Source organism: Ursus arctos, unplaced genomic scaffold, assembly GCF_023065955.2.
Source record: "Ursus arctos isolate Adak ecotype North America unplaced genomic scaffold, UrsArc2.0 scaffold_10, whole genome shotgun sequence".
In the NCBI taxonomy this organism is placed as follows: Eukaryota; Metazoa; Chordata; class Mammalia; order Carnivora; family Ursidae; genus Ursus; species Ursus arctos.
Window position 1 is genome coordinate 56493755 of NW_026622764.1, and position 14502 is coordinate 56508256.

The 14502-nt window shown below is 35.6% G+C and overlaps 1 protein-coding gene across 4 annotated transcripts in view; it reads left to right on the forward strand.

The window, feature by feature from the left end:
• FNDC3A (fibronectin type III domain containing 3A) overlaps positions 1 to 14502 on the forward strand; it is a 158520-nt gene that overhangs the window by 86789 nt on the left and 57229 nt on the right. For all 4 annotated transcript variants that reach the window (XM_044381803.3, XM_026493254.4, XM_044381804.3 and 1 more), the window contains 2 exons: positions 9840 to 10080; positions 14144 to 14413. In XM_044381803.3, the coding sequence (XP_044237738.2) occupies positions 9840 to 10080; positions 14144 to 14413 (511 nt within the window). The remainder of the gene's footprint in view (positions 1 to 9839; positions 10081 to 14143; positions 14414 to 14502) is intronic.

The window sequence follows — 14502 nt, forward strand, 5'->3', positions numbered from 1 at the left end:
CTCCTCTTCTCATTTCATTCAATCATGACCTTCTGAAAGTAGCTTTCCTTGAATGTTTCCAGGTGCCTCTCCTTTGGGTTCTCATGGCACACTTTGTATATCCTTCTTTTAATGAATTTCTCACACCGTTTAATAATTTTTCTCTCCTGAGAAGATTATGAACTCTTACAGTTCCTGTACTCCTCAGTATTCAACAAATACGTATTGAGTGCTCATATATGTCAGGCAGTCTTCTAGGTGATTGTGATATATCTGTGAATAAAAGGCAAAGACATCTGTCTCTCTGTAGTTAACATTCTTGGGAGAAGAAAACAATAAGCATATAATACATGGATTAATTTTGTAGTATGTTAGGTGGTAAGCAATGGGGGTGTGGAAAAGGAAAGAAAATAGACCTTGGTTAAAATAGGGTAGTCAAGATAGGCCTCATAGGAAAAGCGAAATTTGAACCCTAGTCTTGAAGGAGTCTACATTGCTTAATTTCAGTATTGTTGTGTCTTGGGAAATAGACCTGAGGAGGTGGAGACAGATGGGGCAATAACCATTTGATGGAGCAGTCAGAACACACACTACACTTATTAGTTAAGTCCGCCATCTTATATGGGTACAGTTCATGGCGCCCAAAACAATTCAGTAATAACATCACAGATCACCTTAACAAATATAATAATAATGAAAATGTTTGAGGGATGCCTGGCAGGGTCAGTTGGTAGAACATGGGATTCAATCTCAGGGTTGTGAGTTCAAGCCCACATTGGGTTTGGAGTCTACTTAAAAAAAAAAAAAGAAAAAAAAAGAAAGAAAGAAAATGTTTGAAATATTGTGAGGATTACCAAAATGTGACACAGAAACACCAAATGAGCAAATGCTGTTGGAAAAATGTCACCAATAGACTTGCTCAACACAAAGTTGCCACAAACTTTCAATTTTTAAAAAATGCAGTATTTGCAAAGCTCAATAAAGCAAAGCACAGTAAAACAAGGTATGCCTGTATTCACATGCTCACTTGATGTTTTTCTTTCTCCGTGGTTTTGTTAATGCTGTTATCTGGGGAATGTTACTCATTTGCTCATTTCTGCCTTTTAAAAATCTACCCATCCTTGAGGACCTAGATCAAGTTATTTGTACCATCTCTGGGTTATATATTACATGCCACCTAGTATTATTATAATTGTGGAATTTTATGGGATTTTAAGTTCCTTGATGATTGTAGCTGCCTTTTGGTTATTTTTATTTTATGGTAACTCAAATACAGTAGATATTTCCTAAATATTTGTCAAATAAGTGAATGAACTTTAACAGTAATCTTACTGGAAGGATTATGTGAGGTTAGTGGGCTACTGTTACCTACCTTAATTTAAGATTATGACTGTCTCTAGGAAATGTATCATTTTCAAATACACAGGAGTAATCAAGAAACAAAAATCTGTACTCTCATCATTATTGAAATAATTGTAATACCCACTATGTAAGACTGGATTCTAGCATTTTTACATCACTGTCGAAATAACCCCCCATTTCCTAGCATACACAATTTTTAATGTTATAAAATACTTAAGAATCAGGTTCTGGGCATAGCTGAGCACTTAATAATTGCCCAAAACTTGACACATAAGGAAACATAATTATCTTAGCAAATCTAGAAGCTGGGAGTTGAGCCAAATGTTAAGACACATAGATGGCTATAATAAAGTAAAGGTTGTATTTGGCTCAGCAGGCACCAAATAGCACAGATACTAAATGCATGAATAGCTATCATCTATGGTCTTCTTTTAGACTTTTATGTACTTATCTCCCCTTGTGGCAACGGGTTTCCTCACCTCTATCCCTTGCCATTTGTATTTGTATCTTTCAGTGAAAGGCAGTGATCTAAGCGGGGAGAGAGGGAGGTTACATTATATTTTTGCCATATTATGTAATAAAGTACATCCTAATAGGATTCAGCAAATTTACGCATCCTAAAAAGTTAGGTCAGGCAAGCAAGGGTGGCAGAAATAAAAATCCAGTGTTGGGACTGTTTAGCTGTATCACTGAGGAAATAGTATTATGTACCTAGAGCGCATTGGGGCAAAAAAGTGAAAGTCCCAAAGATAGATAGATCTTAATTTAATATTCAGATCAAGATTTAATGAAAGTAATTTCAGGAGAAACATGGGAAGAAATCACGATTTACCTAGGATATATCAACCTTCAAATTTGTAATGTTCATTTTTTTTTTAAGATTTTATTTGTCAGAAAGAGAGAGAGCACAAGCAGGGGGAGCAGCAGGCAGAGGGAGAGAGAGAAGAAGCAGGCTCTCCGCTGAACAGGGAGCCCGATGTGGGGCTCGATCCCAGGACCCTGAGCCAAAGGCAGACTCTTAACTGAGCCACCAAGGTGCCCCCAAATTTGTAATGTTTATACCAATGGCATGGCCCTATTAAGTTTAGAAGCACTTCAGCTATTAACTCATCATTAACTCATACATATATTTTAACTTCATTTTTAAGAGAAACATTAGACAAGGAGAGGATATCAGTAACTTTAGGAGTAATTGTTTCTGTTTTTCTTATTTGAGATTTGTAAAATCCAAGCCCTCTGTTAATATTGAAATTGCTACTATTGTATTTCCTTTGCATTCTTGTTCAAGAGTTCTGCAGTATTGTTTATTTTATAATATTTGTACTTTATTGCTCTGTACTTTAGCATTCTACTCAAAAATAACGGGAATCTGGATTATTTTATTCTGTTGACCTTAAGTTTTGAAGAGAAGGTTGCTGTTACAAAGATGTAAAATGCTCTTGCCATCAGAAGGGTAGAGTCCTAAGGACAAACCCCCACCTTTACCACTAGTGAACAAAAATAGCTCTTAAAATAGACTTAATTTTTTAGTTACATAGCTTTTATTGTTGGATCAGAAAATGAATCATCATTTTTAGAAATCCTTATATTTTAATAAGCAATTTTTTATTAACCATGAAACTCTGTAAGTTATTGTCTAATATGATAGAGACCTAAAGCTAGTTTGAATGATATGCAGAAAGAAAAACTGTTCATTAGATGCTTAAACATAAAGGAATATTAATTTTGCAGACAGGCCAGTGGAAAATATATTTAGTAGTAAAGAGCAAATATAGTTGTGTATTTTAAATATAGTTGTATATTTTTCTAATCATGATTATGTAGAAAATGTGGAAAGGGTAAGAAAAGGGTAGGAAAAAAATTGCATTGAATGTTTGTAACCTATACGCTCTGTAAACATATAGTATATTTCCCTGTAGCCTTTTGTTTAACTACAAAATTACAAACATAATTTTAGACATAACCTTAATGAGCTTTATTTTTGTAGTTTAATAAGAAAGGAGTTTGTGAGAGATTGATGTGCTTCAATAGAACCAGGAATATGTGCCAACTGAACTAAGATATCAAATGGGAAAACAAAACCTGTAAAACACAAAAAACAAATGGCAATAGGAGTAGAAAGAACTTAATTTACTGGCAAATAATATTAACTTATAGTCCCTAAGAGCATTGCAGCAGAGAATAATACTTCATATTTTAGTGATGAAATTAATGATTTATCAAGAAAAGATTATAGACTACCTGAATGGGACACCTAAAAAGCAGCATCAAAAGTTCTCTCGTTCTGCCTCTCTTTAATGGCTCCCCTGTTTTTTTATGGAATGTGGGTTGTTATGGTGATGAGAGGGTACCTAACAGGAAGGGGATTGTAGATCTCATAATGTGGGGAAGGGAGCTATATCATCTTCAGGAAAAGTCTGAGATTACTCCTTTGAGCTGGACTTGGTGTTTCACTGTGCCTTTATGTCAGCACACAGCAATGAGGTCAGTACTTTTTTCAAAGATTCTACATACCCGTCTGATCTGTCTTCTCTGTCAAATGTTTTTGTAGCAGTAATGCTGCCAAAAAACACGGGCAGCATTATTTGTATGTACAGTTACATATATAAAACAAATGTCTGTTGAATGAGTGGCCAGAAATACCTATATTATTATTTAGTAGCTTAAAGTGGGAATAGTTTTGGGTTCAGGGTGAGGCCATCGAAGTAGGTTGCTGAAAGTTAGGCAGAAGCAAAGGTTGTAAGAATTCTAATGGCATGGTGTTGTTAAGGGGAGGTGGATATAATGTGGCATTCTAGTAGCACTAATGGAATACATTTCTTTCTGGTCATATCATTGATTCAGCAATTTTCTTTGAGCATGTGCCCAGTGCTAGGAGTTGTTCCAGGAGTTGAGAAGAAAATGATAAGCAGAACAGATCTGTCTGTTCTGGTGTATATTCTGGTGAAGAACACACACACGATAGAAAATGTAAACACAAACCCCTTTTTCTATAGCCCCTTTTAATTATGTCTGTTGTCAATAAAGGAAAAAACAGGACTTTGCCTATTAGAAATTGTGTGGCAATTGTAGTTAGGTAGTCAGACCTATGCTTATAGCCCTATTTAATTCTATTTTAACTGTCTAATATTTGTTTTAATTTTTTTAACATAGCCTAATTTGGATTATATTTTATCATTTTTTCTTTTCACAATTTACTGATTTTATTTTAATCATTACCATTGGTGTATCCCGTTAGTATAAAATTCATTGTCTCCATGGTTGGCCATTTGTCAGCAACTTGACTTACTGGATAGTTTTGAGGCCCCCAGTAACTCCTGAAGTTACTGGCTATTCAGATAGTTACTTGAAGTGGTACAGTTCTCCATACTTTCTTGGTCCTGGTCTGCTCTTTTTTTCTTTTTTTCTGTTTCCTAGCTTTCTTTTTTTTAATTGTGATAAAATATACATAACAAAAAAATTATCTTTGTAACTTCAGACGTACAGTTCAGTGGCACTGAGTATATTCACTGTTGCACTACCTTCACTATCATCCATTTACAGTAAGAACTCTTCATTTTGCAAAACTGAAACTCTGTACCTAATAAACAATAATTTCTCATTCTTCCTTCCCCCAGCTTATCTTTGTATTTTAAATGTTCTTTTTCAGTAGAAAAGTGGTTTTAATTTCATAAGTAATTTAGCTGTTTCTTTTCAACCAGTGAAATCTTGCTTGTGTTGTGACATTTAAAAAGATACTAGAGAACAAGTACCTGTGGGTTCTGTGCCCACAAAGTGGATAAGACATGGAATTAAGGCCAAAGTACAAGAGTTTAAATGCTAGCTCCTCCACTTACTGCCTATGTGACCTTATTGAGTTACTTAACATCTGTATGCCTCAGTTTCCCCATCTGAAAAATGGAGATAATAATGCTACCTACTTGTAATATTGTTATGAGGATTAAATAGTTAATACATGTCCCTTGAGGAATTTACCGTTAAGTTATAGGGTAAGACATATGCATTTGGAAAGTTAACAAATACTGCAGTGTTATAAATACCTAACAAGTGATACAGAATAAATGTAATAGAAATGATAGGAAGGAGAGGTCATTAAGATTGTGGTCCCCAGAATAGGGTTCATGGAAAGAAATCAAAAGAAACCTTCCCCAGGCCCCTTGCCCCCGCATCTCTAGCAGCATCTGGGGTTACATGCTCTGCTGTCTCATGGCAACTCACACACTCTTCCTTTTCATCTAAAATGGAAACAGATTTTCCTGCTTCTGTCTAGACCCAGTGCCACCAGTGGAGTCTTGGATTCTGTTCCCTTTTGCCTGCATTTTTCTCTCTTCCACATCATCAATTTCTTACTGTCTGATGGGTCATTCTTATTATTGTATGAGCATGTTGTAATTGCTCTCACTAAAAACAACACATTTTTTAGTTTCTTGACTCCACTACTACCAGCCACCACCTTATTTCCGTATTCCCCTCTGCAGGAATACTTCCAAAATTGGGCTAGAATTAGCTCTCTAATTCTGCTCCCCACTTTCCTCTCTCAAATCCATTCTAATCAGGGTTTGCCCCTATGATTAACCAAAACTGTTCTCATCAAAGTCTCAGTGACTTCCACATTGCTAAATCCAGTGGTCAATTCTTAGTCTTCATCTTATTTGACCTTTCAGCAGCGTTTGACAAAGTTGATCCTTCCTTCTTGATACACTTCACCAAACTTCCAGACTCCACATGCTTAGTCTTCTTCCTGCCTTACTTGGTTGTCCTTTTCCAGTCTTTTCAGAACTTCAGACTAGGATATCTAACTGCCTACTCAGCGTTTCCACTTAGATGTCTTATAGACTTAACCAAATTCACATGTCCAAAACCTGAAACTTCCCCCAAAATAGCTTACTCTTTCCCCCCAAAATAACTTACTCTGCCTTATAGGCTTCCCCTTCAGAGTTGATGGAACACCATCCTTCCATAACTTCTTTTTCTTGCTTCTCCAGTGGCATCATCAGCTAATCTTGTTGTTCTACCTTTAAATATATGCAGAATGTGGACCTCTTTTTACCACCCTGGTCCAAGCCACCACCATTTCTTGCCTAGATATTGCAATAAACTGGTTTCCCTGGTGGTTTTTTTCCCCCTTGTCCTACAGTGTATTCTCAACTCAGCAGCCAGAGTAATCCTATTAAATATAAGGTTATATCAGGATTTCTTAACCTTAGCACTACGGACATTTTAGGCCCAGTAATTTTTGCTGTAGGGAATTGTCCTCTGTGTTATAGAGTATTTAGCAGCATCCCTGACCTCTCTACCCACTAGATGCTGGTAGTACCCACCCCCAGTTGTAACAACCAAAAATATTTCTAGATACTGCCAAATGTCTGATGGGGGCAAAATCACCTCTGGCTGGGCACCAGTGACTTATATCACTTTTCTGCCCAAAACTCTGTGATGGTTCCCCCTTTCACTAATGTAAATGCTGAAGTCCTGGTGCTTATTAATAGCACATATGGTCCTACCTGACCTGGCCACTCCCTTTATCTCTCTGACCTTATCTGCTCTTAGCCTTCTTCCTTATGCTGAACCAGGCACACTGACTTCCATCTAAAACTACTTCTATCTGTTAGGGGCTTTGTTCTGTTTTCTCTACCCAGAACCCTCTTCTGGATTTTTACGTGGCTAATTCGTTCAGTTACTTCAAGTCTGCTCAAATTTCATTTTGCCAATAAGGCCTATCCTGGTCACACTATTTTATACTGCAGCCTGTCCCACTCCCACAATACTTCTGATTCCCCTTACCTGTTTTTTTTTCCCCCATGGTACTTATTGCCTTGCAACATGCTAAATAATTTACTCTTGTTTTTGTGTTCATCACCGCCATTAGTATGTGTGCCCCACAAAGACACCACTAACATTTTTTCTCGCCTAAATTACCAGTGTTTCTGTCATTTTTTAAATGAGCGGAAAAGGTAAAGTTAGAGCTAGATATGGAATGATAGATGGGATTTGCATAGTTGTAGATTAAGGGAAGGCAGAGTGAAAAGAAAGATGTCATAAACAAAAGTCCAAGATACGGAAATGTATAGGTCTGTATGAAGATAGCTTTTTAGTATACCAGTCTGGCTGGAGTTAAGGGTTCAGGATTTGGTGTAGGAAAAAAATACATGTAGGAAGATAGGTTGGAACAAGACTGAAGGCCAGGTCAGAGAGGATGGACTATAATCCTATCAGAAATGGGAGTCATTTAAGATTTGTGAGTTAGAGAGTTCATAAAGGTGAAGGTAGTATATTGTGACAGACACTGTGTTTGGCTTACTAAAAATCCATTCCAAATTCCTTCTAATGTCCCTTCCTGTGGGTTAGAGGCTGAAAAGCTGTAAATAGTTTCCAGATTCTCTCCAGCTAGGGCTCCAAATATTTCATTTCTGCCAATTATATGCACTTGTCTGAGCCTTGAATTCAGAACTGAGTTAAATGGCAAGAAAGGCAGGATATGAGGCATTTATTTTGCTGGAAACAAGGCATTATAGTTCTAGAGCTAGTATATAGAAAATTGAATTCATTTAGTCTTCTGGTACAGACAAGTTATCTCATACTCCAACAGGTAAGGATAGTTTAATACGGTGTTTAATAGTAACTATAATCTTTCTAAAGCAGTAATCATTTATTCGTACTTTAGGCTTATCTGTACCTAAATGAGTGTGTTTTCTAATATACCTACCAAGTATGTATATGTTTATATACAAAATTTGCTATTCCATTTTTTTTTTAAGTTTATTTATTTCTGTAACCTCTGTCCCCAACATGGGGCCTGAATGCACAACCCAGATCAGGAGTTGCCTGTTTCTCCAACTGAGCCAGACAGGCATCCCCAAAATTTGCTGTTCTTAAGAATAGTAAAACTTCCTGAAAGCAGCAGGATTTGCCTTTAAGTTAGCACTTTACATTTTAATAATGTTCTTTTTCCTTAAGAGAAAGGTATTACTAGCCATTTGTTATACCTTGATAGTAATCTTTTAAGTCTAAAAGGTTAGGAGCCCTATTTTAGTAGAGGGATTCCTAATTTAGAGATAAAATGTTATATGCTGTTGGTTTTTCCTGTATGTCCTTGCAGCTCCAGTGAGGTTCAAAGGGAATAAATCTGTCATTTTAAGAATTCCTTTCCTGCAGTGTAACCCCTATTTAAAAATGTATAATTTCTAGGATTAGGGTTCAATTTAGGGCTAGAATAATCGTTAGGGTTCGGAACCATATGAGGGTATGTGTCTATTATCCTGCAGTCCAGAGACGTCTCCAGAGGGGTAATTTTAGGGTTAGGGTTAGGCACATACCCTCACACTGTCCCTAACCGTAACCATTATTCTTTCCCTAAACTGAACCCTAATCCTAGATCTTAGGGACAAAAAGATTTGGTATATGTATGCAATGGAATATTAGTCACAAAAATGAATGAAATCTTGCCATTTGCAATGACATGGATGGAGCTAGAGAGTATTACGCTAAGTAAAATAAGTCAGAGAAAGACAAAAGCCATATGACTTCACTCATATGTGGACTTTAAGAAACAAAACAAATGAGCGAATGGAAAAAAGGAACAGAGAGGCAAACCAAGAAACAGACACTTAATTATAGAGAACACACTGATGGTTACCAGGCGGGGGCAGGGGGGGAAGATGGGTTAAATAGGTGGTGAGGATTAGGAGTACACGTGTTGTAATGAGCACCGGTTGTTGTATGGAAGTGTTGAATCACTATATTTTACGCCAGAATCTAATATTATACTGTATGTTAACCAACTGGAATTAAAAACTTTTAAAAATGTGTAATTTCTAAAACTGAAAGCCACAGACACTTTTCTTAACTAGGAATTAATATATTAGGTGTTTGTCTCCCTTGAAAAGATCTTCAGCTGTTAAAATTATCCTAGTCATGTTCATAAGAATTTGTACCTAAATGCAATATATGGTTGATCTTAGGAATCCAGTTTTTTCCCCATTTCTACCTCAGTTTGTGTTCTTTCTACCGTTTATTTCCTCCCATCCCCATCCATAATGTGGAAAAGGAAATTAATTCTTGACCCTATTGTGTTTATTTTTTAAGATTTTATTTATTTATTTGAGAGACAGCAAGAGGAAGGCATCCGCTTAACTGACTGAGCCACCCCCGCAGCCCCTGTGTTTAAACCAAAAATTCTTTTGAGTCTCCCTTCATTTTTAATGCATCGGTAAATGCACATAACACAAAAAAATAAATACCTAATATTGTGGCCCATTGTTTATATTATTATTTAGCTAATCTCATCATTGATACAAGATTTATATGGCATTGTATAACAAAAACTACTTCATATATTTCAATACTAATTCATATGTATTTAGTGTATTTAATAAATCCTTTTTATATTCTGTAAAATTTCTTAATTAACTTCTAATGATATAAAAATTCTTACTCTGACCGATATCAAAGGAATTGCTTACATCTTATGGAAGAAATGTTTAATGTTCATTTTGTAGGTTATTGAAGACAATGGTGTTCGAAGAGTTGTTGTGGTTCCTCAAGCACCAGAGTTTCATCCAGGCAGTCACACAGTCATACACCGTTCCCCACATCCTCCTCCTCTGCCTGGTTTCATTCCTGTCCCAACCATGATGCCCCCTCCACCACGCCATATGTACTCACCAGTGACTGGAGCTGGAGACATGGCAACACAGTATTTGCCACAGTATCAATCTTCACAAGTATATGGAGATGTAGGTAAGACATCTAAAATTATTCCTGTCTTATGGTGTTAGTTCTTCTTTACTTGGATATAATAGGTGCTTTCCTCCTATTTTATAAAAGAAATGACCAAACAATAATAATATCACAATCAGGTTTTCTTACCAAGCACTGTGTTAAGTATTTCATCCTCATGATTAGAGGGAAAATAAGTTACATCGTGCAGCAATATTTAGTGGGGACATGTTCAGGCAAGAGCTTTTCTTCTTTGTTCTGCCATCTAGACTGAGGAAAATTTTCAGCCAGGAATAATCATACTGTTGTTAAATCCTTAAGGTTGTGATGCCACTTAACCAAAGTTGCTAGGTTCTGTAAAGGACTAGGGAGGGAGGCACAGGAGGAAACAAGACATAACCTTGGCGCCCAGGGAGTTAATAAATTGTTGGAAAGAATAGACAGCCACACACACACACAAAAACACAAAATAGTAGTTTTACTCTTTTCCTGTGTATTTAAATACCATCTGTATGCTGACAGCTCTCAGATTTGTGTCTCCAGCCAAAACCTCACCTCTGAGCTTCAGACTTATATTTCTAACTGCCTTCTTGATAACCACTTAAATGTCTCATGCATATCAGTTACATTGTTTCTAAAACATAAATCTCAATTATGTAGCCTGCTTTTCTCTGTCATCTTCATCTTGATAGATGGTACCACTGTCTGCTCAGTTTGCTCAAGTGAAAACCACATGATCAAATTTATTCTTCCTTCTTTAACCCCCACATCAATTGGTATCAGTTTTATTTTCAGAAGTTTCCAAATTTTATCTACTTTTTTCCATTGCTACTCAAATCTAGTCTACTATTAGCTCTTGTCAGGATAACTGCAGCAGCTGCTGCCTTCCAGTTGGTTTTCTGCTGTCATTCTTGCCCCTAGCCATCCAGGCTTAGCCAGAGTAATCATTTAAAATAGAAACCAAACCATTCTCATATTTAAAAGATTTCAGTAACTTCTCATTACATTTAGAATAAAATCCTGAACCTTCTACTAGACCAGGATTTCTCCACGTCTGCACTCTTGATATTTGGGAACAGATGAGTCTTTGTTTTACAGTACATAGCTGTGCATTGTAGGATAGTCAGGAGAAGCCATGCCCTACCAGATGCCAGTAGCGTACAACTCCTACCAAACCCTGCCCTGTCCTCACCCAGTTGTGACAACTAAAAATATCTTCAGACATTGCTGAATGACTTGTAGGGGCCAAAATTGACCCTGCCTGCAACCTACTATCCTTGCTCTGGCCTCTGACTGCTTTGTCCCACCCTACTCCCCCTTCAGTTTTTCAAAACCTCCAAGTTCTTTTTGCCTCAGTGCCCTGCACATGATGTTCTCTCTGCCAGGAATGCGGTTTTCCTTTTTCCTTGGAAAGCTCCTTTTTTTTCCCTTTAGATTTCAGCTTTCAGAGAGACCCTCTGTGACCTTACCTTATTAGTTTCTCACACTGAAACCTCTGTTTCTTTCACAGAACTTAACACAATTTGATTTTTTTTAATTCATATGTCTTTCTCCCTTATTTGACTGTACACCCCCTGACAACTAAATCTGTTTTACCCATCACTTATGCTTAGCAGTACCTATCATTAATTTTTAGTAAACTTATAGAATAACTCTAAATACAGAATTTTAATTATACAGCACAGCCTCTAAGTAATAAATATATATTATGTCATATATATATTTTTTTCCAACTTACTTCTGTTGCCCAAGTAACACATTGATTCTGTAGTTCTGGGTGGGGTTTAGGTTTCTGCATCTCTAACAAACTCCCAGGTGAGGCTCATGCAGTGGTCTAGTGAAAACTTGAGTAGCAAGAGTTTATACTACAAATCTGTCTCATCCTTCTATTTTCTTTACTACTAATTATGATTGTTTTTAAAAAGGTTTTTGAGAAAATTATAAGAAAAAACTAGATGTTATAACTATTGCTATTTCACATTGTTAAAACCCATTGTTATTCAGAGGGGATATTAGAATACATGGATATGATTCACACTGTTATGAAGAAAAGTGAAAAATACAAATCCACAAGGGGTACAAATCTAAAAACTAGCTATCCAGTGATGGAAGACAAGAGTCATACTGTGTTTGAGTTTATAAGCCAAAGTGTCTCCACTAGATCCTAATAACTGACAGTAGTTTTGTAACTAGTAGCAGCATTCATGAAAAGGAAATTCTAGCTCTTTCATATAAATATATATATACAATGTGTATATTTGATATAAATGTTCATACAATATGTTGTCTTTTAATGTCTAGCTTTTTTTCACTTGGGCTTTTTTTTTAAGGCTTAGTTCAAAATGTAGCATGATCAGTACCCCATTCTTTCATATGGCCAAAAATGATTACATTATGTGGATGTAATTTTGTTTATCCATTTATTACTTGATGGACATTTGAGTTGTTTCCACTTTCTATCCATTATGAATAATGAATAATGATGCTTTGACCGTTGTATACAAGTTTTTATATAGACATGTTTTCACTTCTCCTGAGTTATACCTAAGAGTAGAATTGCCAGCTTGTCTAGTAATTCTATGTATAACTTCTTGAGAAGGTGCAAAAACTGTTTTCCCTAGTGACTGCACCATTTTACATTCCCACCAGCAATGTGTTGGAGAGTTCTAATTTCTCCATATCTTCGCTAAAACTTGTTATTGTCTTTTGATTCTAGCCATCCTGGTGAATGTGAACTTGGATCTCATTGTGGTTTTGATTTGCTTGTTTTTCATTACTGATATTGAACACCTTTTCATTTGCTTTATTAGCTATTTATAATATCTTCTTTGGAGAGATGTCTATTCAGATCCTGCACCCATTTTTTTATTTATTTGTCTTTTTATTGTTGAGTTGTAATAGTTTTGATAAATTATGGATTCAAGTCCCTTAGCAGATACATGATATACAGATATTTTCTCTTATATTGTCTTTTTCACTTTCTCAGTGGTGTCCTTTAATGCAGAAAAGAAAAATTTTGGTGAAATCTGATTTTTCTTTGATAGCTTATGCTTTTGGTGTCCTAAGAAACTATTATCTAAACCAAAGTCATACATATTTACACCTGTGTTTCCTTCTATGAACTTAATAGTTTTACCTCCTACATTTAGATCTTTGATCTATTTTAATTTTTGTATATGGTGTGAGGTAGGTATCCAAACTCATTCTTTTATATGTAGGTACCCAAATTCCTGTGTTTTTTATTCAGATGTTATTGTACATGCCCTTATAATACTAATTTCAAGAATATTGTACTAATTTTCTTAAAACACTGTTAAGTTAAAACTTAGAATTTTGAGCCTTTTTAAAAATATTTTTCTCATTACAGATTTTAAATTTAAAACAAAAATAAACTCTGGGACAGGTAACAATATTTATGAAGTGTATTGATTTTATTATAGTGACATGTGACTTTTATTAGAATAAATACATTCTTCTAAATCACAACCTTGAGTTTGTGATATCCAGAGATGCAGTGTTTTGTACCTAGACTCTGTTCTTAGTAAGCAATCCTATTTATTTCTTTTTATTAACTCCTATAACTTAATTTTTCAGTGATGATTTGGTTTGTTTTTTTGTGCGTGTGGGGGTTTTGGGTTTTTTGGGGTTTTTTTTTTTGAGTCATAAGGGATTTTAGGCAGATGACGGTTTTCTGTTTACCTACTTAATATGTTTGAAGTTGAAAGAGATGCTAAAAGTGATGGCTACAAAAGAGTAAAAGAAAAAGAACTGTACGCAATTCAATTCAGTTCTTACCCCACCTAGGATTGTCGTAACATACCACCAAGCTGCTTCTGTGGAGGTTAATAGTTAATTGGGAAAAGATGAAGAAATTTATTTGATATATATAATTATAATCAAAAAGCTTGGTTCTCTCGGTAGATGGAGAAGAAGCAGAAATAGCTTTGTTTTGCAGAATTATTCTTTGAAATATTTTATAATAGTTTTCATGCAATATAATGATAGATTTATTTCCTATTCCTTTCTCATGTCGTAAATGTATTTGGAATAAGTGATGTTTTAAAATGTTTTTATTTCTTCCTAGATGCTCACTCTACACATGGAAGGTCCAACTTTAGAGATGAAAGATCTAGTAAAACATATGAACGCTTGCAGAAAAAATTAAAGGATCGCCAAGGAACACAGAAAGATAAAATGAGCAGTCCACCATCATCACCCCAGAAATGCCCTTCTCCCATAAATGAACATAATGGGCTTATAAAAGGGCAGAATGCTAGTGGTGTAAACGTAGGATCAGCAAAGAACAAGTCAGGGAAAGGAAAAGGTGGTACACAAATTGATACAGAAATAGAAGGTAACTATTTAAAATACTCAACTATTCCTGTTGGTAATTTTCATCATTATTTAATCAACTAAAAGTACATTCTTTCAGTTATTTAATCA